Below are 21,160 nucleotides of genomic sequence, written 5' to 3' on the forward strand. Positions count from 1 at the left end.
CTTAAACTTAGTCCCGGTTTTTTTTTTTACTTTATTTTATGTGTTCTATTTATTACTTGCGGCCTTAGTCCCGATTTAAGTTTTTTTTTTGTCAATGTTTCGATCCGAATAAGTTGTTTTTTTGACAAACGTATACCAATCTCGCGTTGAAAGATGGAAAATGCGTGATAATTTCGATCGGCGACGTTATAAAGTTCCTGTTCCATATTAAATCTTATGAGAGAAAATCAGTCGTCGTCCCTTCCTCAACTATTATTTTTAATAATTTATCTCAACGCTCTCTGGTATCATTTAAAATACATTTTCAGATTATAATTCGTTTCATATGAGCCGACCGGATTATGAAAAAAGCCTTTCCTATAAAAACCATTTGACTGTTCTTGAACTTAGTTGATCTCAAATCCACGTTTTTTAACCATCAAAAACTGGAGTAATCTTAATAAGTTAATTTTGTTTTTTTTTTTGAATGATTTTTGGAAATCTGCAACGGAGGCCTTTAGGTCAATAGGCATTCGGTACTCAAAAGAATGAAAAATCTATCACAAAAGACCCGTTCCATCAGATTTCTAAATTGACTTTTGAAGCTATGTCTACATGTTGAACCAATCGATATCAATACAATCTCACCTGTTTGATGTATTGTGTACGATCTGTATTGAACGTAGAGAGTTGCTGTTTGAACAGATCTTATTATTTTTCGCTAATCTACATGAATCAAGCATCGCAACACGATTCTATGACTGTTGCAATTGACCCATTACGTTTCAGTCCTTCACCTGCAGCGGGCTGATTGTTGAAGTCTATAGACAAAGCGATAGAGAAAGAAGATACAAGGAGTATGGAGCGATCCTATTGGTTGAAATCGGTGGTTCTTATAGACTAAGGGAGTAACTGATGGACTAACTATGAGGTCTTTCATTGGTTGCCGTTAGTTAGTCTATTACTTACGTCCTTTGTCCATTGCAATCACCCGTTTTCACACTGAAAAAAAAAAATTCGGTGTATTTACTAAGAAAAGGGTAAAATTACCAAGGATTCAGGTTTCTATTTGATCCCAGTTTTTTCTTGGTAAAATTACCATTTATGGAATTGGTAATTTTACCGAGGAATCTCGGTAAAATGTTTGAACTTTCTCCGTAATTTTACTGGACCTTGGTAAAAACGCCAATATTTTTTATCGACTGGGGTAGCATTACCGAGATAAAATGGCAAAGTTACCGGGAATTGATTACCAATAAAAGTGGTATTCTTACCTGAAAAAAACAGTAAAAATACTGGTTTTTAGGTAAGTTTATCAGTCTGTCTTGGTAAAATTACCAATAATTGGTAAAAAAGTGAGAAGGTAAAGGTACCAACGGACCTTGGTGAAAACGCCGAGAATTTTTTTTCAGTGCGCAAACTGTTCTTTTCCGGGATAGATTTGGCAAGGGTGCGGGTTGTGCGGCCGTCACGCGTTTGGAAGTTTAAGGTGATCAAACGAGAGCGGGAACTGCTGCATGGTACAATTTTGAGAAAAGGTTTCCATTAAAAGCTTGATTTCTAGTCAGCGACATGGTCGGCTATCACTCCCACGGTCATCGGAACTGCCCTCCGAGGACCCTCGCCGCGCGAAAACAGCGCCGCGCTTCCCTTTTAAACATATCTTCGGATTGTTTCTATTCACTAAGCGTCGCTCTCTCGTCTCCTTGATTAAAAAACCTCTGCATTATTTCTAATGGGCAATCTCGTCAACTGCTGTACTCGTTTTCCACTCTTCGGGACGTAAGCATCGGGCACATAACCACCACCACAACACATGATTCTTCGCTGGAATTTCACATAGAATGCGGGGCTTACGTTTAAAATCGTAATAATCGACCCGTAAATGAGTGAATAACCCTCACTGGAAAAAAAGTAGCTTGGATGTAGAGTCCAGACTCTTAAAAACATAGACGAGAAAAAATACTCTTGATTCAATCGGACTTTTTGCTTGAATGAAAAGGAAATCCGCCTAAATCAAGAGGCTCGGCTCTTTCAATTCGCTGGAATTTCACGTATGCGATGGTTACGTTTAAAATCGTAATAATCGACCCGTAAATGAGTAAAGAACTCTCACTGGAAAAAAAGTCACTTGGATCTGGAGTCTAGACTCTTAAAAACATAGACAAGAAAAAATACTCTTGATTTAATCGGACTTTTTGCTTGAATCAAAAGGAAAAATCCGCTTAAATCAAGAGGCTCGGCTCTTCGATTCAACGAAAAATCTGATTGAATCAAGAGCATTTTTTGTCAATATTATAAAGAGTCTGGACTCTAGATCCAAGCGACTTTTTTTCCAGAGCATCACCAATTCATGCGACCTATTCACAACAAAATTTTTGTTTACTTTTGTACAGCTACGATCTCAACGAAGTCAAGTCGAACTTAATAATCGCTGGGTTTACTAGAGGCACTATTTTCTGAAGAAAACAGTTGCAGATTTGAAAACTTTAGCTCGGAGCAATATGCTATGCGTATAGATTAAATGTTGTCTTGTTCTGATTTTTGCTTATTTTACAGAAAGGACATGCAAATTAGTCCATTATAATGCAAAGTGAAAGGCGGATTAAGAAATAGGGATCAAGAGGGTTTGAATAAGTCTCACCATTCTTAATCGAAATGTCCGCAAAAATTTAATTTTGCATGTGTAATATTGGGGAATTTTACAAATTTAATCTCCTATCCACGATAAAATAATTCTGACAAAGGATTTTTAGGATACATCATCAAGGCTTAACAGGCATGTGTTAATTTTTGAAACTTCCAACTATTCATCTCTATTGTTCTGCGTAACATTTTGATGAGGACACGCGGAAAATGGTTCGAAAACGTTTACCTTGTCATTGGACTCGTTATCTTACTTCTCTCGGTCAAAAAAACTTTGACAATCCTTGAAAATTCAAAAATTCAGATCATTAGGATTTGGGATTAAATAATTTTTATGCCCACAAATTCGAAAAAGCTCTCGATGAATGTCTAGTTATAGAGTCTTAATATTTGTCCTCATAATACTTGCATCACATTTTTCTCCATTCTTAGCTCAGAGCCAAGGTATTCATGCACATACGTCTTCATTTTTGTTGCAGGTGGGTTCAAAGTCTTCTCTCTTCTGCGATAGTATCATACTTCAATATCTGTCATGCAATGCTCTAATTGAATGAGCCAATACACTCACCGTGGGTTATTCAACGGATTCGCCAAACACTCGACAAAAGGCATGAGGTAGGAATGAATGAATGAAATTGGGATCTAGCATGATGGTACTTTGAATAATTTGCAAGTGATGAGTTTGAGGCTCAGGAAAGGAAAGTGTCTAAGAGAAACAGAACATTTATTATAGGTAAGTGTTCCTTACACATCAATAAATAAATTTAATGATGACAAATTATTTAACACGGTGTATTGTATTAAAAAAAGAAGAAAAAAACAAGTTTAAAGTTTTCTTTCATACTCGATTTTTTTAATGACCAAATATATATCGAGAGTTTTTGCCATTTCTTTGCCAATAGCGATCTTTTCGAATATTTAGAGAACAAGCTGGAGAATTTTCACGGAAAAGGAAAAAATTAAATTAGTGGTTCTGTTTTTTGCTTGAATACGTTCAGTATCCATAAATTAAAAAAGAATGACAGTGACCATAGAAAAATTAACTAATCAACCAAAGATTAAAAATTAATTAAAATTCGATTATTTAAAAATTTAGTTAAATAACAATTGAAAACAGAAAATAAATTGACTATAAATATAGATTATAATTGTTTACCTTTTATATCAGGGTTAACTTAAAATAAAAAAAGAAGTTTACAATCTCGAAATTTATTAACATATAAGAAATTTAATATTATTAACATTTCAGAGTTGAAATAAAACTGATCAAACGAACGATCAATTAAACGAATCAAACTGACACGCAATCTTCATTTATTTTCTCTCTCAAAATATAAGTGTCTAATGTTCATGAGTGAGTCTTATTGATCTATCACGCAATCAGAAGCGATAAAAACAAGGCGAGCTGGAGCATTCGCCACTAAGTGAAGGAGAAGAGCACGGAAAAGTTCCAACTGCACCGCGGCGACTGTTTTCGTTCCGAGTTAAAAGCAAAGTGCCAGGAGTAGCGGCGTGCCTAACCTCTGCGGCGAGTGTGTAAAAATACCGGCAATAATTCAGTATTCACAAAACAAGCCCCCTTCCCTCCTAACTCTTCCCCCCTCTCCCTCCATGACCTAGCCAAAGAGCACACTAACTTCATAAAAGTGTTTGGAGCAGCACTCTACCACGACCACGGTTGAATTATTTACTTAGCATCGAGACACTAAAAGCTCTGATCCTTTCAAACTATGAAGAGTCGCGAACAATAAAATAATGCTGGCGAACCGAATTCACCTTATTCGTTTTCAATTTGAATTTATAATCTGCAGCTATTCATGCAAGACTCCTGATTTATAGGGTAGGGTGGCGTTGTCGAGTTTCGCGATTTAATCGAGATTGTCGTCGGAAGGTGGAGGGGTGGGTTGTGACTCGATAGGCAGGCAACCTGGGTTGTTTGATGAGCGAGGAGGGGGTGGGAAACGGCAGCGTTGAAAGAAGGAAATGAGCGAGAACAGAAAGGAAATAAAGAATAAGTGATATTACACTTGGCCAAGATGGAGATGGCTTCAGCTGCCAGATTTCATTGGCTTCCACTGAAGAGTGCGTTTTTTTAGGCTGTAAGAACTCTACTTTAGGTCAGAGTGCCTTTATAGAGAGAGTATGAGCATGAACAACTCGATTTATGTAGCTCTTAGGGCCCAAAAGAGCGACAACGTGCAAAACGAAAATCACCACAGAAGTGTCACTGCCAACCTATGCACTTGAAAGATAAATCAATGTGGCCGATAGTGCATTGTAAAATAAAGCGTCTTTAAGGATTAAGACTTTGATACTGAGGAAATTCGTTTTGAATTGGAATAAATTTAAGAGAGGTCGGAAATTTTTTTTTTAATTTTTTATAAATAAATTCTTGTTAGAGTCTAGAAACAATACCAACGCAAGTCTGCCGCGTTGCTAGCTACTGAGAACAAGGGAAGTCTTAAAGTATCTACAATTTTCAGATATGTAATACGGACATCGGCTGAGCCTGAACAGTCGCATCCAAAAGTTGAGTCACAAATTGTACGTAACGTAATAAGTAGCCCTGTTCTTCGATGGCATGTAACTCAATTTTAAGTTTTAAAATTACGTTTTCAAATTTGGCGTCTGTCACGAGATTTTGACAAGTGAAGAGTCATTATGTGCCCACAGTTTGCATGATTAAGTGCGAAGTATGAAATATTTTTTTTACACAAGTTTTGCTTTCTCTGTTGATTTCTGGCATGTTCCTTTGACCGCTCGTATATTAGATGTGTATTAAAGTTCCACTAGGTTCCATCATTTTGTTGATTATTGGAAATTTATGTATCGAAAAGCTATGAGTCAATACTTGAGCGTCACTCATCAGAATGGAACTTTATCGAAGGTGGATGTTGTATAAAGTATACTTCAAATTATGACCTCATTAATACTCTGTCATATTTAATTTTTTCAAGAGAATACGAGCAAATAGAATTTCTTCAAATTTTCACTGATTTATTTATCATGCACATCAAATTCTGTAGAACTTAGCATACTTACTAACGTGAATTGGATTACCTTTAAAAAACAACAACAACAGCGAAGATTTTAAAACATCAGGTACGACGTGAAACTATCCTTTTTAGCGTCCAGGAACAGTATCAACGCAAGTCTGCAGTGTTGTTAGCTGCTGATCGTTAGGCCCGAATCGTCAAGCGCCTTCAATTTAGAGGTATGCAACACGGACATCCATCGAGTACGAATAGTCGTATCCAAAAGTTGAACTCACAAATTGCACATAACGCTTCGTACATCTATTACGAATTACGATAGAGGCACGCGTTTGGAAACTTTCACCGTCTATATTTGAAACTTGTCTCTTGAAAAATAATGTATCTACTTGTTTGTAGGATAAATTTGATCTAAATTTAACTACTTTGGATATGCAAAACTAAACGATGGAAAAGTATGGCTGTGGTCTTTAGCGTGAAGACATTTCCGCAGATGGATCCGATCGGTTAAACATTGTACAACCAAGCTGAGGCAAGACTGATCCGTCTTTTGGAGGATTAAAAACGCTTAAGGGGGTTTGGAGTTTAATGAAGCCTTAAGTGGTTCTTACAAGCTTTGGTCATTTGCCTCGGAGTAGCAAACAAAACCAGAATTTGGCAAAATCGTTATTTGAAAACCAAGTGTACAAAGATTTGAAAATTACCTTTTCCTCGATACTTTTTATCAATACCGATACAAGGCAAAATCATCAAAACTTAGTGACATTTTTAACTATCTATAGGAAGGATTCTTAAAGATATTTAATACAAAAATATCAATAAATCCGCGTGTGAAAATTAGTAAACTAGTAACACATTTGAAGCGTCAAAATCAAAGAGTCGGTACTTTTTCCCTTTCGCCACCCATATGACATCTCCGCCCCACGGACCGGGTCACCCTCAAACGGCATTCCAAAACCAATAAATTCGACTTCTATAAATCAGACTTGACTCAGTCTCGATTTTTGCTGGGCAAAAATTATCGCGGAAAAGTATACAAAGTACTCGCCTCGGTGACGTTAATTCGATCTTTATGAAATCGGATTCAAATTCACTCCATCAGCTCGTTGACTCTTCCATTGTTTCGACATTTCTCCTTCATGGGCAGAATATGGTTCAAGTTGAGAATGTGGATGCATCAATTGACTTATATCTCAAGAAAATCTGCAAAATATGAAGAGCTGATGTCTCTATCCGCTCTGTTCACTTAAAAAAAAAGTACAAATAATGTTTAATCTCTTATTTAAGGTGATTCGATGGACGCCATATTTTGTGTCAGAACCTCAGAACGGCATGCAATATATCGCATCAATTGGTTCCATTTTTTCAGCTACTCGTCAGGCGTGGTTTTTTCAGAGAGAAAACATCGTATTCGATACTGATATCGAAACTGCACTCGAATGCGATATTTTCTCTCTAAGAAAACCACGCCTTTATTACGTTGAATTTATTTGTTAAAATTGGTAAGTGAGTGCTTTGGTCTCCTGACAACAGAATCGCGATCTCAAAATTTGAGAAAAATGACGAGTAGCTGAAAAAATGGAGCCAATTGATGCGATTTATCGCATGCTGTTCTGACACAAAATACGGCGTCCATCAAATCACCTTAAAAGATCTGATGGATCATAAGGCTATCGATTGGGTGCATCATTTTCTACACATTTGAAAGGCTAACGTGACGTGAGGTTAGTTTGAAGACATGACTAGTCTTAATTTTTCAGTTAAGTCCGTGTTTTTTGTGTATTCTCCAAAGGAAATGAATTATTTTTTTTTATTTTTATGTTTTCACCATTGACATGAATTTGGCGTTCGTGACGGTAAAGCAATTGAAAAATACTTGAAAGTATCATTCAGACTTTTTGTTAGTCGTAAAAACTCACAGAGGCGGGTGATTTAGCTCAGCCTCTCCCACACCATCCTAATTCTAAGAGCCAGAGGTATGAATCAGAGCAACCCTTTTCGCGCGACAGATTTTAAGGGTTAAACAGTGTTAGCTGGCGGTTTGAGAGGGAAAAAAGGTGACGTGTAAGAGTTTCGGTTGTTGGTGTCGCTAGTGCAAAAGGTGGAGCCTAGGCAGCTAATGTATGATGATGAATGAGTTGAGCTTAGAGGGTGAGCAGAAGAGGGTTTATTTAGAGTAAAAGCATCATCACAATGAAACTAATCCGTCACTGACTTCTTTAAATTTCGGCACCGTTCGATAGCAACCTCAGTGCGGGAATTTACATTTTCCCGGCTTATGTATAGTTCCTCTTTTGAGAATGTGCACGTGCGTGTTCGTGGATTTCTTTGAAATTTTAGAAATCTGAAACTGTGCGGCCAAAGCTGTTGGATTTAGTTGATTGCAGCGTTGAAATTTGATATTGGAGCCGTTAAGAAAAGTTTGCTGTTGTGTTCTTCAATAGCTAGTTATTAACTGGAGACAAAAAAATCTCGGGTCTATATCGATAACGGTTACTTGCTTCAACGCTTACGACATTGTACTTTTTGGATACAAAATTATTCCAGCAACTCATGGCAATGTACAGTAAATAATAGATTAAATATCAGAATATAAGAAACACAAACAAAAAAATCACACTAGAATGCAGAGAAGTTCTAACTGAATAACATTACTTTTATAGTTGAAACAAGTACACCGAAGACATAATCAATTATGAAACCTATAAGGCCAAATACCAGAGCGATTCATCAGCATTCTTTTCCCAGTTTTGGTTTTCTACTTTTTGGTTGATAATTACTATTTGATCCGGTCAAACGGTCTGGGTTCCTCACAATGTTTTTCTACCCTTATTTTCCACATTTTGATGTATTGTAAAATGAATTATTGTACTTATAAGTAGGGCAGTTTTGATGCTTTGTCTTAACTTCTCACTAAAGTATACATTATTATAATGCATATACCCGTTTCGTGTGAGTGTTTCGTTTGAGGAAGAGGAGAGTGCTTAATCAAGAAAAATCAACGTGTCACAAAAAAGAGAGCACAAAGATTCAGTTTAGAAAAAAAGCTGATGAAAAATCCGGCGATTTTGAGGTTTTTATGACGAGAAATACTTCTAACGTCCATTCTTCGTCCAAAATGAATCAGTCTTCAATTCGGGAGGATAATTTTCAATTTGGACGCAGTTTTAAAGTTTACATTCACTCTCAAATTTAAGAAATTCAAGCTCGATTTATATGTTGAAACATTTTCTTGAAAAGTTATATATTAAAAATTTTGATTACTTTTCCCATCGAACCTAAATTTTCCGTTTTAGATTTTACGTTATTATACAAACATTAAACAAATAAATAAAAAAAAAAATAGCCAACACCAGGTATATTGCTGTAATCCTGATAAATATTACTTCACCAGAAAAAAGTAATGCTGATTTAACATTCTGGACAGGGCCGGATTAAGGAGGTGGCCACATGGGCCGCGGCCCATGGCGGCAAATCTACAGGGTGGCAAATTTTTCAATTTTTTTATGTGTAGGTATGAAAAAATATCGGATTTAGAAAAAAAAATTACAAACGAGAAAAGGTGACAAAACCTCTCATTTCCTGAGAGCAAAGTAATTTTTAATTTTGTCGTCTTTCAGTGATACAAGAGATAGCACCTTGAATTAGTCGAGTTAAGAGAGAAATCAAACACGCAATTCGGCCTGGAACGGCGCGGCGCAGAGAGCAATGATGACGAGGACTTGAGATGAAAATGAGAAGCCCTCGGCGCGGCGATCGGCATGTAACACATATTAGCGCCTACAAGACTACACGAATACTTCACGCATTGCGCCAAACGCGGTACGGTCAGCGCGAAACGCATGGCGCCTACAAGACTGCGTGAATACTTCACGCACTGCGCCAAACATGCCGCGGTCTGCGCGGCGCGGCGGCGGAAGTTAAAATCATTAAACCACATTCATGTTTGTTCTTTCATAATTTTTTCGTTCATTTCTTATGAATGGAAGGCCTTGTCCACACAGAGATAGGTTTACGAAACTTAACTTTTGCTAGGAGTGTTGACAAGGCATTCCCAAAACATGTGTTCAACACGAGTAAACGCGTCTTATGCACCCCTCCCCCGCTGGCACGTTCACTTGATGGTTTTTATTGATGTTTCAATACGAATGAGAAGGGAGCGGCAAAATACAGGCGGCCTATGGGCGGCAAGTAGGTAAAACCGGCCCTGATTCTGGATATAAAAAAGTGTGCGAGAACTCACAAAACGCTGCATCAACCGCTACAGCACCTATAGGTGCACTTTAGCAAATGTGGAGGTGTAGAATTGCCTACTGTGGCGATTACTTCAGCGGTCTGTGAGTTGTCGCACACTTTTTCATGGCTAGAATATTGAATCAACATCACTTCTTTTTCGGTGTTGAATTCTAACAACACCATTGAACCACTGTTGAACATTAAGTATTCTTAAATCACGAGATACAGATAAAATTTTTCGAGTTGGTAGCTTGGTGCGTTTTGTTTTCGTTCCTTATTGTTTACAGTAAATTAGTAATTTTTCGGTTGACAATTATAACGTGGCGCAGCATGGCGCAGTACGATTGGATCAGACGGTGCATCGCAATTTAAGGAGGTCGAACATCGGAAACTCCTTTCCATTAGACTATGACAAATCATTTAATGCACTGTGAACTCGGTGTTTGCGTTGAGACCCATTTATAACTGGGCGTCGCGGGCGTGGGGCGTTGCGCTGCCTGTGTTTCAGTGGTCATAAAGGCTTTCAAAAAGATTAAAAGATGCTGCGCGCCAGCAACGTTCAAGAGTCGCGGTTCGGAAGTCGGTAACCGCAGATTGTTCCCCTTTACGCCACGCTACGCCACCCGACCAAGGCGGACCTGCCCCCGGAGGTTGCCATTCGAGGCGTCAAAAAAAAGTTGTACATGCAAAGTGAAAACAGGTGCAGCGGCCTGATTGTTGGAATTTATAGACGAAGCCATGGACAGAGAAGATAAAGAGGATGTAGTTATCAGACGTCGCCAGATTTCCTTCGAAAAACAACCAATTTTCAGGATGATTTGTGAATATTTCTCCTCCGATTTTTTGGAGGAGTTTGTTCGAAATTTGATCTTCTGAAAATTACAAGGAATAATATTCATTACTTCCTTCAAAAATAGATATTTTTTGAGAGGAAATTTGACAACATTTCATACGGCGTTTTTTCTTAGCACGGCAATATTGGTGGAAGATGGTGGTTGTATTGGATAAAGGAGGTAGGTAATAGACTAACTATATCGGCAACTCACGGAAGAACCTTTAGTTAGACCATTTATTTTCTCCCTTAGTCTATATAAATCAGCCAAATTAACCAATAGGATCGCTCCAAACTCCCTGTGTCTTTTTTTGTCTATCAATTTCAACGATCAGCTCGCAGTGGCTAGGCGTGAATGATCGATTATATAGGTATTTACCCATTTGAAGTTGTGGTAAAGAGTCGATTATTAAGGTATTTGTTGCCAACACCCGTTTATCGATTCTTTTCCATAGGTTTAAACGACAGATCAATCGATTTATCGCAAAGCACGCCACGACACTGGTGAGAAAAAAAACGTGAGGGTTACGGATACGGAGGGCATGGATTCAATGATATCAAGATCATAATTATCATATCAATGATTTCATGATATCAAGACGCTCTTTGAAATTTTCTCGACTTGAAATCTTCTTAAAAATACCTGAACTATTCAATTTCAATGCTCATCGTAGAATCCAAGGCGACTTGAGGTCAAGAAAGAGTATCAGGGTGTCATTCAGTGCCAGTCTTGCTTTGGCTCGGTATGGATATAGAGTCAAGCGAAATTAAGCGGGAGTTCATGTTATTACCCAGCAAGACAGAGCGCAATCCCTTTGACTTTATTTTACCTGCCTTTGAATAAACCATAAAATATTTAACATTACATTCAGAACATTATTGTGTACATGAGATGTATTCGTGTATTGAAAAGAGTATGAGGTGTGGGTGTGGGTGTTTATAAAATTAAAGTGATCTCTACCTGAATTGAATGGAGCTGACATTGTCCTTCGATATGACATGCGCGAATTTCAAATTATATTTTGGTTCGAATCATTTGGCCCATTATATTTAACTTGGTGCAAAGAGAGGAGAGGAATAACTGATACACAAGGTTATTTGTGAATATTTTTCAATGCGTCAATTAAAAATATAGTGAACCACTATAGTGAATTATAGTTCATGTTAATCTTTTTAGTAATCAATTTTATTGCATGTGCGATGGGTTGCGTAATTCCCACTATCAGAACTTTATTTGTCGAAATTCACTCTGTTGTGTTTTTTTCTTTGACTTTACGGTTGAGACATGGCAAACTCGCCCCAAAGTCGAAGGGATGCCTGCACTCGTGGCCACGACCCTATGAGCCCGTCAAGCAACGAAAACAGGAGAGAGGAGCCCCCGTACACCCTTCTCCCATTCTGCTCCTTCACACAGTCCGCACTTTACTACTAGGACACGAACAAATGATTTTCCTAACCTGAGACTGTTGACGCAGTTACTGGTAGATTCAAAACAAACACCTTGATTTTGTAAGGCAGTGCTTTGAATTGAAATTAAGAGGGTCCAACATCAACAAGCTTTCAAAGGGGTTGTCTCAAGAAAGAGATTGTATCGATTCCTTGAAATCGAGAAAAGTGGGACTTTTTGTGTAAAAATATATTTCAATAAGAGGTAACTTCCTCCATAAGACATGGTGCCAGACTTGGTGGTTTCCACCAAGTTGCATGGTGGTGTAAGTAACTAGAATGTTGTCCGCGAAATTTCCAAACCGCATATCCCGATTTTGCAACGAACAAGTTATTTTCTAAAAATGTCTGCCGCACCAATGATTCACACTAGTTCCCGATAATTTCATCAGTTATCGAGAAACAGCTATAGGTGGATCCAGACTTTTCGAGCGTAGGAGGCGGAAGGAGGGTGGGGGGGGGGGGGGCTTCCTCAGAAAATTCTCGAAATTCTAAATAATGTTGAGTCAACCTCGTCATTAATAATTACCAAATACAAGCGTCCTTTCTTCTCCTTTTCTCCGTTCCCTCGTTCTTTCTTTCTCCCCTTTTTCTCCTTCCTTTTTTCGATAGAACGGGGGGTGGGGGGTGCACGCCCCGTACGCCTCCCTCTATGATCTAGAGTCCCTTTATACTGAGAGTCAAGACAATGTGAATCCATTTCTGATTGGTTCTCGTATTTTAGGCCTTCACAGTGTCACAAACGGGAATAAAGATTACATTTTCACCGACTACAAAGATTATATTCTGGAATGGACCAGGGAATTACGGGTTCGGCAAAGAACAAACGGAATGAGAGAAGGAACGGAAAAAGGAATTTGAGAATGGGCCGATCAAAGATTACGGAAAACGTTCAATTTCTGTAATCTTTATTCCCGTTTGTGACTCCATGAGGGGGTGTTGTCTTGACTCTCAGTATAAAGGGACTCTACTATAATCCGCCCACGGAAACAGCTCCTTCATCGTTTCTCGAAATTTTTGAACGTCTGTCTTCTGGCCACGAAACTTGAATAACCACCGACCGTGCGGTGGATCGGAGCGCTTTGTAAATTCTAGAGTTAAACGGTGCCAACTTAACGACTACACTCTCCGTAATTACTTACTTTAATTAAAACGCATCAGGACACGAGACTTCGGGAGACGAACGCGCTAAAACTTTTTTAATGCGCCCTCTCCGCCCCCTCCCCCCTCTCGTTGAGGTGACATCCGTCCTAAAGTTCGGCGCCGGCGCCCACCCGCGCTCAGTTTGTTTTCACTAGCGTCGGGAGGCGAATCTCGTTATCACGACAGAACAAAGTTGCGACTCCAGGAAATATGTGGCAGAACCTGGAACCTAACCTAAAATTTTGCAGAAAATCGGAAAATAGTGCCTTGGATCCAGAGACAAGAGACCCTCCACTGGCCTCTTCGTGACAGGTGGAAGCACTGGAAGCTTTTAATTTCGGGGATTCAACACTTCCTTACGGACAATTATAAGGGAGTAACAGTCAACACTCTTTTTTCGGCTGTTGACCTACCTACATGGTATGGATGATGAGCATCGGGTGACGTCATGAGCCAGACAAGTTTCCCAAATTTCGGCTTTTTTTGGCTTGTTTGCAAAACGATACTACCAACACGTTGTTGAACATCAACCATGTAGGTAAGTCAACAGTAGAATGCTGAAGTCCCGAAAGTAAAAGCTTCCACGATGGCCAAGATACTAGTGGAGGGTCTCTTGTCTCTGGTTGCGCTAGTCTCAGAATCGTGGTTTAGTGATTGAGACTTTTGAGATGGTATTATATTCTAAGAGACATCCACGGATCCAAGTATGTGCTTATTTGAAATTGGATATTTGGATGTTATAAAAAGTTGTGAAATTGCGTGGAGTCCCCCGGACGGCAATGCCTTGGGAGATGATTTTCTAGTTATTGTAGCTTTGTGTATTATGGAAATTGTGGCAAAAAGAAAAATCTTATCTATCTATCTATCCATCTATCTATTTTAAGAGACATCCAAACGAAAAGCTTCCCTCGGCAGAAATTGACCGAGATGTAGCCAAGAATTATGTGGTCCATGTCATTTACTGCGTCATTGTTGAACGTGATCTCTACCATTTGGACCGCGTTTAACCGAAAAGAACCAAGCGACATCAGCTATTGCCAAATTTAACTGGGCAATTCAATTTTTTACGAGAGAACGTTTGTGCAGACACTTGTGAAAATTTTAAGGAATTTTCCTGGTAAAAATTGGCGATACGAGCTGCGTTTCAAAATACCATAGGAGTTCTTATAGCCGACTAAAGGAGGCTATTGAAAATCATATAGCTGGCTGTAGAAAGCGGAGCAAATCATATAGCCGGGCTATACAAAGCTATAAAAAAGTATACAGTCGGGCTATAGTACCTATCGCCGGGCTTTACACTTTATCGCCATTGGCTATAAAAGGCTATGAGAAATTGTGTAGAAATTCGTGTGCTTTGGAAATCATTAAGTTTGATAAGGAACTACCTTATTATTTACAAAACACACATTATATTTTCCTTTAAAACATTTTTTTTTTATCAATTAAAATGAGATGGTCCATACAGAGTGTGCAGACATTTCAAAATCATGAGTTGAAAAACGCTGACTCCGCGAGATTAATTATTAGAGCCTAACACAAAGCGGAGCGGCGACGCATTGGCGCCTACAAACCTAACAGGGATACTTCACGCATTGCGCGGCGACGCACTGGCGCCTACAAACCTAACAGGGATACTTCACGCATTGCGCAATGCGTGAAGTATCCCTGTTAGGTTTGTAGGCGCCAATGCGCGTTTCGCGCTCTCTGCCCGTCCGCCGCGCCGCAGCGTGCCACGGCGCGGCGGCGTCTGAAGCAACTATTTCATAGCACAGTATCATAAGAAATTTAAGGCGCTCCAACATATTAAGAATGACAGGCATCCTTCAAAAGTACGGAGCTTTCCTCGCAAAATAAATCAAGATACTACGGCACAAAACGAGAGCGGTAGTCCAAAAACTGACTAAGTCCTAGTATCCGTATTTAGTAACGTTTAGCATAAACTTTATCGTCTGGCTCTTGCTTAATCGCCATCGGCTATAAAAGGCTATAAGAAATTGTACAGCCGGCTATAGGTCTATAGTATTTTGGAACACACATTCTACTGCCAATTTTTACCAGGGTTGCTTCGTACTATCAAGAAAATTCACTAAAATTACCTTGAAATTCCGAACAACTGTTTTCATGTAAAAATTGCCCAATTAAATTTGACAATACCTGATGCTGCTTGTTTCCATCCTGTTTAAAGCGGTCTGATTTCCAAGTGAATGTAGACATGGTTTATTCTATCATGGAGGATGACGAAACTTTAATATTTTCTTGTACGAAACTATTTCAATCATTCTTGGATGTAAATCATGCAGTTTGGACAAATCTTATTTTTCCTCTTTATTAGTTTCAGTTTTCTAGACCTACCCGCCCAAAACGAATTGACTTGCCCAATTGACGCATTGTTGCGGTAAATCTAAAGTGACATTTTTGCTTTAAACTTTTTTTCTGCAATCTACCCAGCAAAGTCGACATCTTTTATGCTCAGCATAATTTCATCAATAATTCTTTCTAAATTCTCAGCTAAGCTCTTTGACAATCATTGATAGAGTATTGGCGTAAGCTATCGGGAAGTAAAAGAGGAGAATCGGATAATACTTCAGTTGAGTCATCTTTACGCTGCTGTTCATTAAGCTATCAATTAACGTCTTGCAATGTTGCCACTTTATTAAGAGGTACATTATCATGGCAAACCTACATCTGACGTGTTATGAAGCTGGCATATTTTAATGGAACTAATTTTATTGGGCAACGACACGTTTTCCGCGTTAGTCAAGTTATTTTTGAAATCTAGGCCAGTTATTTCCTTGGATCTAGAAATGGGTAGAAATGAAACGATCCCTATGAAATTACAACTTCAATTAGGTTTTTTTGCCCTCTCTTAGTGCAATAAAGCGGAAAGCCCGGGAACTCAATTCTTCAAATTATGGTCGTCCTCTGCTAAAAGTTTCCTGTGTTTAATCTTAGTGATAAGTTCACTAATCAATTTACGAGTACCCAAGACTCGGCTCTGCCGTAAACTTTGTCAAGCCCTTCCCAACAATAAGTGAAAGGGGTTTATTTCAAAAGCGATTTCTCTTGATAAAAATTTTCAACTCCCCTCGAAAGTAGCCTGAGGTTGCTAATAAACGTTACTTAACTTTTCCCGCGGAAAAATGTACCTCCTGGGTTGCTTTTGTGACGTTTTCACTGAGAATTATTCGACTTTTTCTCTTTTTTTATCAGCGCTCAACTATTGCTCCGTTATTATTTTTTTTTCTTACCAACTTGTACATAGCATATGGATGTGAGCATCTGAATGCACTCTAATTTTACGAAAAATTCGGGTGAAGATATGTTTCACGAGTATTAAATCTAGAAAGGTACATATCTGAATATCATGTATTTCAAAATTGTCTTTCTTGCAATGTTTTTTTCAGATAGAACCTGCTAATATTAAAAATATGTTTAAGAAAAAGAAAACAAAATTAGGAAGAATGAGGAAAAATTAAGTTAAGTTTCCAAACAAAAAAAAATTGAAAGTGTGAAGAGTTGAAAATGATTTGAAGTCTACAAACGGAGATGCGTATCTTCTCTGGGTATATTATCAATTTAGAGGAAGAGAGGCAGAGAAGTGACAATTGGATTACATTTTGCAATAAAGAATTACAATTTTTGGCTCATTGTAGAAACAACATATCGACGGTGAAACTACCAAACCACGTATCTCGGTTTGCGACGTCGCAAACTTCCTGTCATACTTTATTTTTTAAATAAAAAACTACTTAACGTCCAGTCTTGAAAATTTCTGTGATTTTTCCTCTTCGTGCGGAGGAAATTCTGTGAAAATTTCAAGGAATGATATTGATTTGGTCTACTTCAAAAAAATAAAATGTGAGCGTAGATTTTTAAACACCGCAAACGAGATACGTGGTTTGGTAGTTTCACCGTCGATATATGCCATTGGTTTCCCTATGTAAAAAGGTGCTTTTATGGAAGAGCCAGAGGTGGTGATACCTTATTGCAAAATGTAATCCAATTAATCAACATTTTCCTAAATTCATGCCCTAACGAAAAGAGGGTTTGCTGCGTTTATGCAGTGTCACGTTTCATGTTTTGAAGTGTTTTTTATTTGGTTGGACTCGATAGAACAGCTTCAAGTAGAACCTGTTGCTCTCTGTTGAACAACAAGGACAACTTGAATTGCACTCTTGAAGTCGATTCTACGATGAAACTTGTCGAGCGATATGTTGTGAATTGCTCGTGGTTATATTTCTAGCAGCTTTAGGGAAATAATGCATGGAAAACTTGTAATTTTAATGGCAAACTCGGAGAAAAATTAAATGATTAATCTTTTCTTTTATGACGTCTTTGTAGTGAGTATTTGACACCAATGACGAACTATACTTAAACATAAAGTGTAAACTCGCTAAAAGAAAGTAGGTAGCTATCATCCTAATTCTTTAGTGTTATCACTCATAATGTACAAAGAAGTAGTAAGAAAAAAAACATTGTTGAAATTTTTCTTCTTCTAATTATTATGCAATAAGTACAGAGTTTATATTTGTGAACGTTCACAAGAGAGGGGACCCTTGTTTCCGGATTAAAAGATGCAGGAAATGGTTTCTCGTCAAGTTAGGTGCGAAAATCTATATACTTAAGGTTTCGACGAAAAAGTTTCTTTGGAAGTGGTACCAATACCTCAATTTTGAGTTTCACGGTCACCACTCATCGATTCTTCTTAATTCATATTTTTGAGTTCATTGACCTTCGGTAAGAATTAAAAATTAGTACAAACACTGCAATGGAATGTATAATTTTGTTAACTCCCCCCCCCCTACTTATCACTGATTCATCTTCAGGATTGGTGTCGAAGAGCCAATATATACCTAAAAGTTCACGCGATGTAAACATTTCAAAATTCAAGGTTTTTCATAGGATTTTGAAGCTATGACTACTGCAGTTGTGTAGTAGTACATCAACTGTATTTAGCTCCAGGGCATCTATTGGCTATGAGGCACCGAAAGTAAGTTTTAACTTAAGTTTGAGTTAAATCACGGGAGTAAGAGGACAGTGTAAATTTCATTTTGGAATGTCAGGAATAGGAAATAAACGTATGTATACTTTAGGCCAAAAATAAAAACAATTAATGAATAAATAAAATAATATAGAAACCGCCAAATTTACACGTACCCCGGTTTCGATTTTTCCCGCCTTTTCGTAAAAATCCACTCAAAGTCCGACCTTTGCACGGCACTAGCTAAAGAATGCAAGGCGCGGAGAGTGGGGTACTTAATTTACCCCGATGAAATGAAATCAACACGCGGATATTGACACGGCCCCACTCTATTTACCCCCGACGTTCGACTTTTGTCGGCGAGTTTGACGGGTTGAAAACGCATTTTCTGAGAGTGGCAACACACGTCGGTGTCTGTCGCGGGCCTGAAAAAAAGCGCGCCAAACTCGCGGGGGAGGTGGGGGGGGGGGGCTCGGGGGGCAAAGGTCGGGCCGCTCAAAAATGGGAAATCCATTTAGTGGATGGAAAATTTGATTGGCGCTGATCATTTGTCAGTCGTCGACAGGCCGGCGGTAATTTATATTTCGTGTTTGCACAGTCAAAGCAAACATGTTGGTCAAATTAGACAGGCCACGACCCCGCGCCCCCTGCGCTGTGCCCACCACCGCGAGCATCAATCTGACTGAAAAGTGAAAAGTGAACTTTCAGAGGTCGCTCCCCGCTTGCATCGCATCGCGGCCGGTGATTGGATTTGAATGGTAATTTCAATATTTACAGTTCGTCACACGCTGTTGGTTTTATCCCACCTGCCACTCCGCCCGGCCGACTAGCCCGGATGTCTTCACTCTCCTAGATTAAATCGTGACAACGATTTTTCAACATCGCTAAAAGCTCACCCCTTCCCAGGATATAATTCTACAATAATTTTATGTACAAACCTTTTTCTTAAAACAATATTTTTGGTATGTTTGAGATTTTTTCAAGGGCTGCTTACTGAGGGACTCCAATCAAGCCTGAGTACTAATGGGGTATGTTTGATGTTCCGCAGCCCATGACTAGATATACAAAAATAACAATTGAAACAGCCAACAAGGCTAATTTTCACATAAATATCACTCAAACGTTTTGGGTGAAAACTCAGCCTTCTTCAGTTGGATAAATACAGTGAAAAATTTAAAAAATCTAAAAAATCTAAAAACTTAGTACTTGACTGTACCTTCCAAGGCGAGAAAGATGTTGTTATCACAACGAGCACGAGTGTTGTTATCACCTGAGTACTAACGCCCCTTAAAGGCTCCGTAACTTTTCCGCAAAACGTTCGACAGAAAATGTTTTTGCACTTCGTTTTTTAAACGGAAAACTACTCAACGGCGATTCTTTATGACTGCCGTGATTTTTCTTCTCTGCGCGAAGAAAATTCTGCATACATTTCAAAGACTCATGTCAAGTTGTTCTCTTTTAAAAAAATAATATAGAGGCGGAGATTTTCAGACACCGCAAACGAGTTATGTGATTGCTGACTTACACCGTCGATGTTTAACATTGTTTATCTTCCATTTTCGGAAAGTAGACTAAGTCACTCCTTTTGAAATAAGAAGCGGAACCAAACATCAATGTGTGTTTCTGCTGTTTCAGATTCTCCGCAGTTTGTAGAACCTATCGCCAACATCACTGTGCCAGTAGGTCGAGAAGCTGTTCTTGCCTGCGTTGTCAAAGGATTAGAGACCTATAAGGTAAACAATTCTGCTTTTTCTTTCATTTGTATTTTAAACCTTTTTATTGCCTTACAAACTTGAAACTCTTCAATCGTTTTCTACGGCTATCTAAATGGCACTAATGCCATTGGTGTCGAGGATTTTTTTTCGGAAATCATCATCCATTCATTAAAACTTGATTATTATGTTTTACTTTTTGTAAAGCAGACATTTTTTTTGGAGACTTTTAGGATCAAAGGATCCCCAAAGAAAACAAAAGAGAGACTCACAACACATGTTTCAAAAGTCCCTCTGGTGTAGATCCACTGATCCTAGAAAGGATCTCGTCAGAAATGAGACGGTGCAGAAAAATTTATATGGTATGCTCATGTCCAGAGAATTCTACAGGTTGCCGAAGAAGGTTCCAGATTGTGTTCTTCCTGAGAGTAGGCGCAGAGGGCGCCTATTAAGAGGGTGGATGGATGGGATCGAAATAGAAATGTCAAGATGCTCAATTTCCGAAGGGTTGTGGTACGATTGGGGAGGGGGGGGGGTTGGTTAGGTTTCGAGCAACATTTATTTATACAGATTTTTGATGCCCTTTTGCGTGCAGTCAAAATACGTTTTCCAGGAGGATAAGGTTTCAAATACTGATTACTCTCCTTTTTCCAAATCCGATTTAAACATCCTCCGTATTTACGATGCAACCGCCTTAAACGAAGAGAGCGTGCCCGGGACGACGGTGAATACAACCTTAATAGATGATCAACGTCATCGGGTGTTGCGCAAACAAGCGAAGTTCAAATGACAGCAACCAGAGCGCGCGAGGAATCGGAAAAGCCACCTCGCTTTCCCCGAAACCGAATTACGAGCGCGACACTCAAGGCGTGTGTTCGGGGTTGATGTCAAATTACAATTGCCCCTGTCAAACCAGGCTTTTCACACCCATTTTCCGTTTGTAAATAAAACTCGCGAAACGGATAATTAGTAGCGCGCAACATAAATTACATAAAAGAAGCGTAAATCAGTCTCGAGCTCCACCCGAAATTGAATTACGATGCCGCTGTGCCAGTGAGGAAAAGATGGCGCGCCTTGCCGAGTTTCCAATGAAAATCTGCGTGATTATAGTCGTGCCATAAGGGGGAATTGTTACGGCTAGATGTCAATTGGCAACATTGCGATGATGCAAGTTGGTGGCCGGGAAAGTGCA

The 21,160-nt window shown here is 38.8% G+C and overlaps 1 protein-coding gene across 1 annotated transcript in view; it reads left to right on the top strand.

The window, feature by feature from the left end:
- LOC109037510 (neurotrimin) overlaps window positions 1–21,160 on the top strand; it is a 136,201-nt gene that overhangs the window by 69,886 nt on the left and 45,155 nt on the right. Inside the window, exon 2 of the mRNA XM_019052222.2 lies at window positions 19,892–19,989. Coding sequence (XP_018907767.2) covers window positions 19,892–19,989 — 98 coding nt within the window. The remainder of the gene's footprint in view (window positions 1–19,891; window positions 19,990–21,160) is intronic.

This window comes from Bemisia tabaci, chromosome 5 (genome assembly GCF_918797505.1).
Source record: "Bemisia tabaci chromosome 5, PGI_BMITA_v3".
NCBI lineage: Eukaryota > Metazoa > Arthropoda > Insecta > Hemiptera > Aleyrodidae > Bemisia > Bemisia tabaci.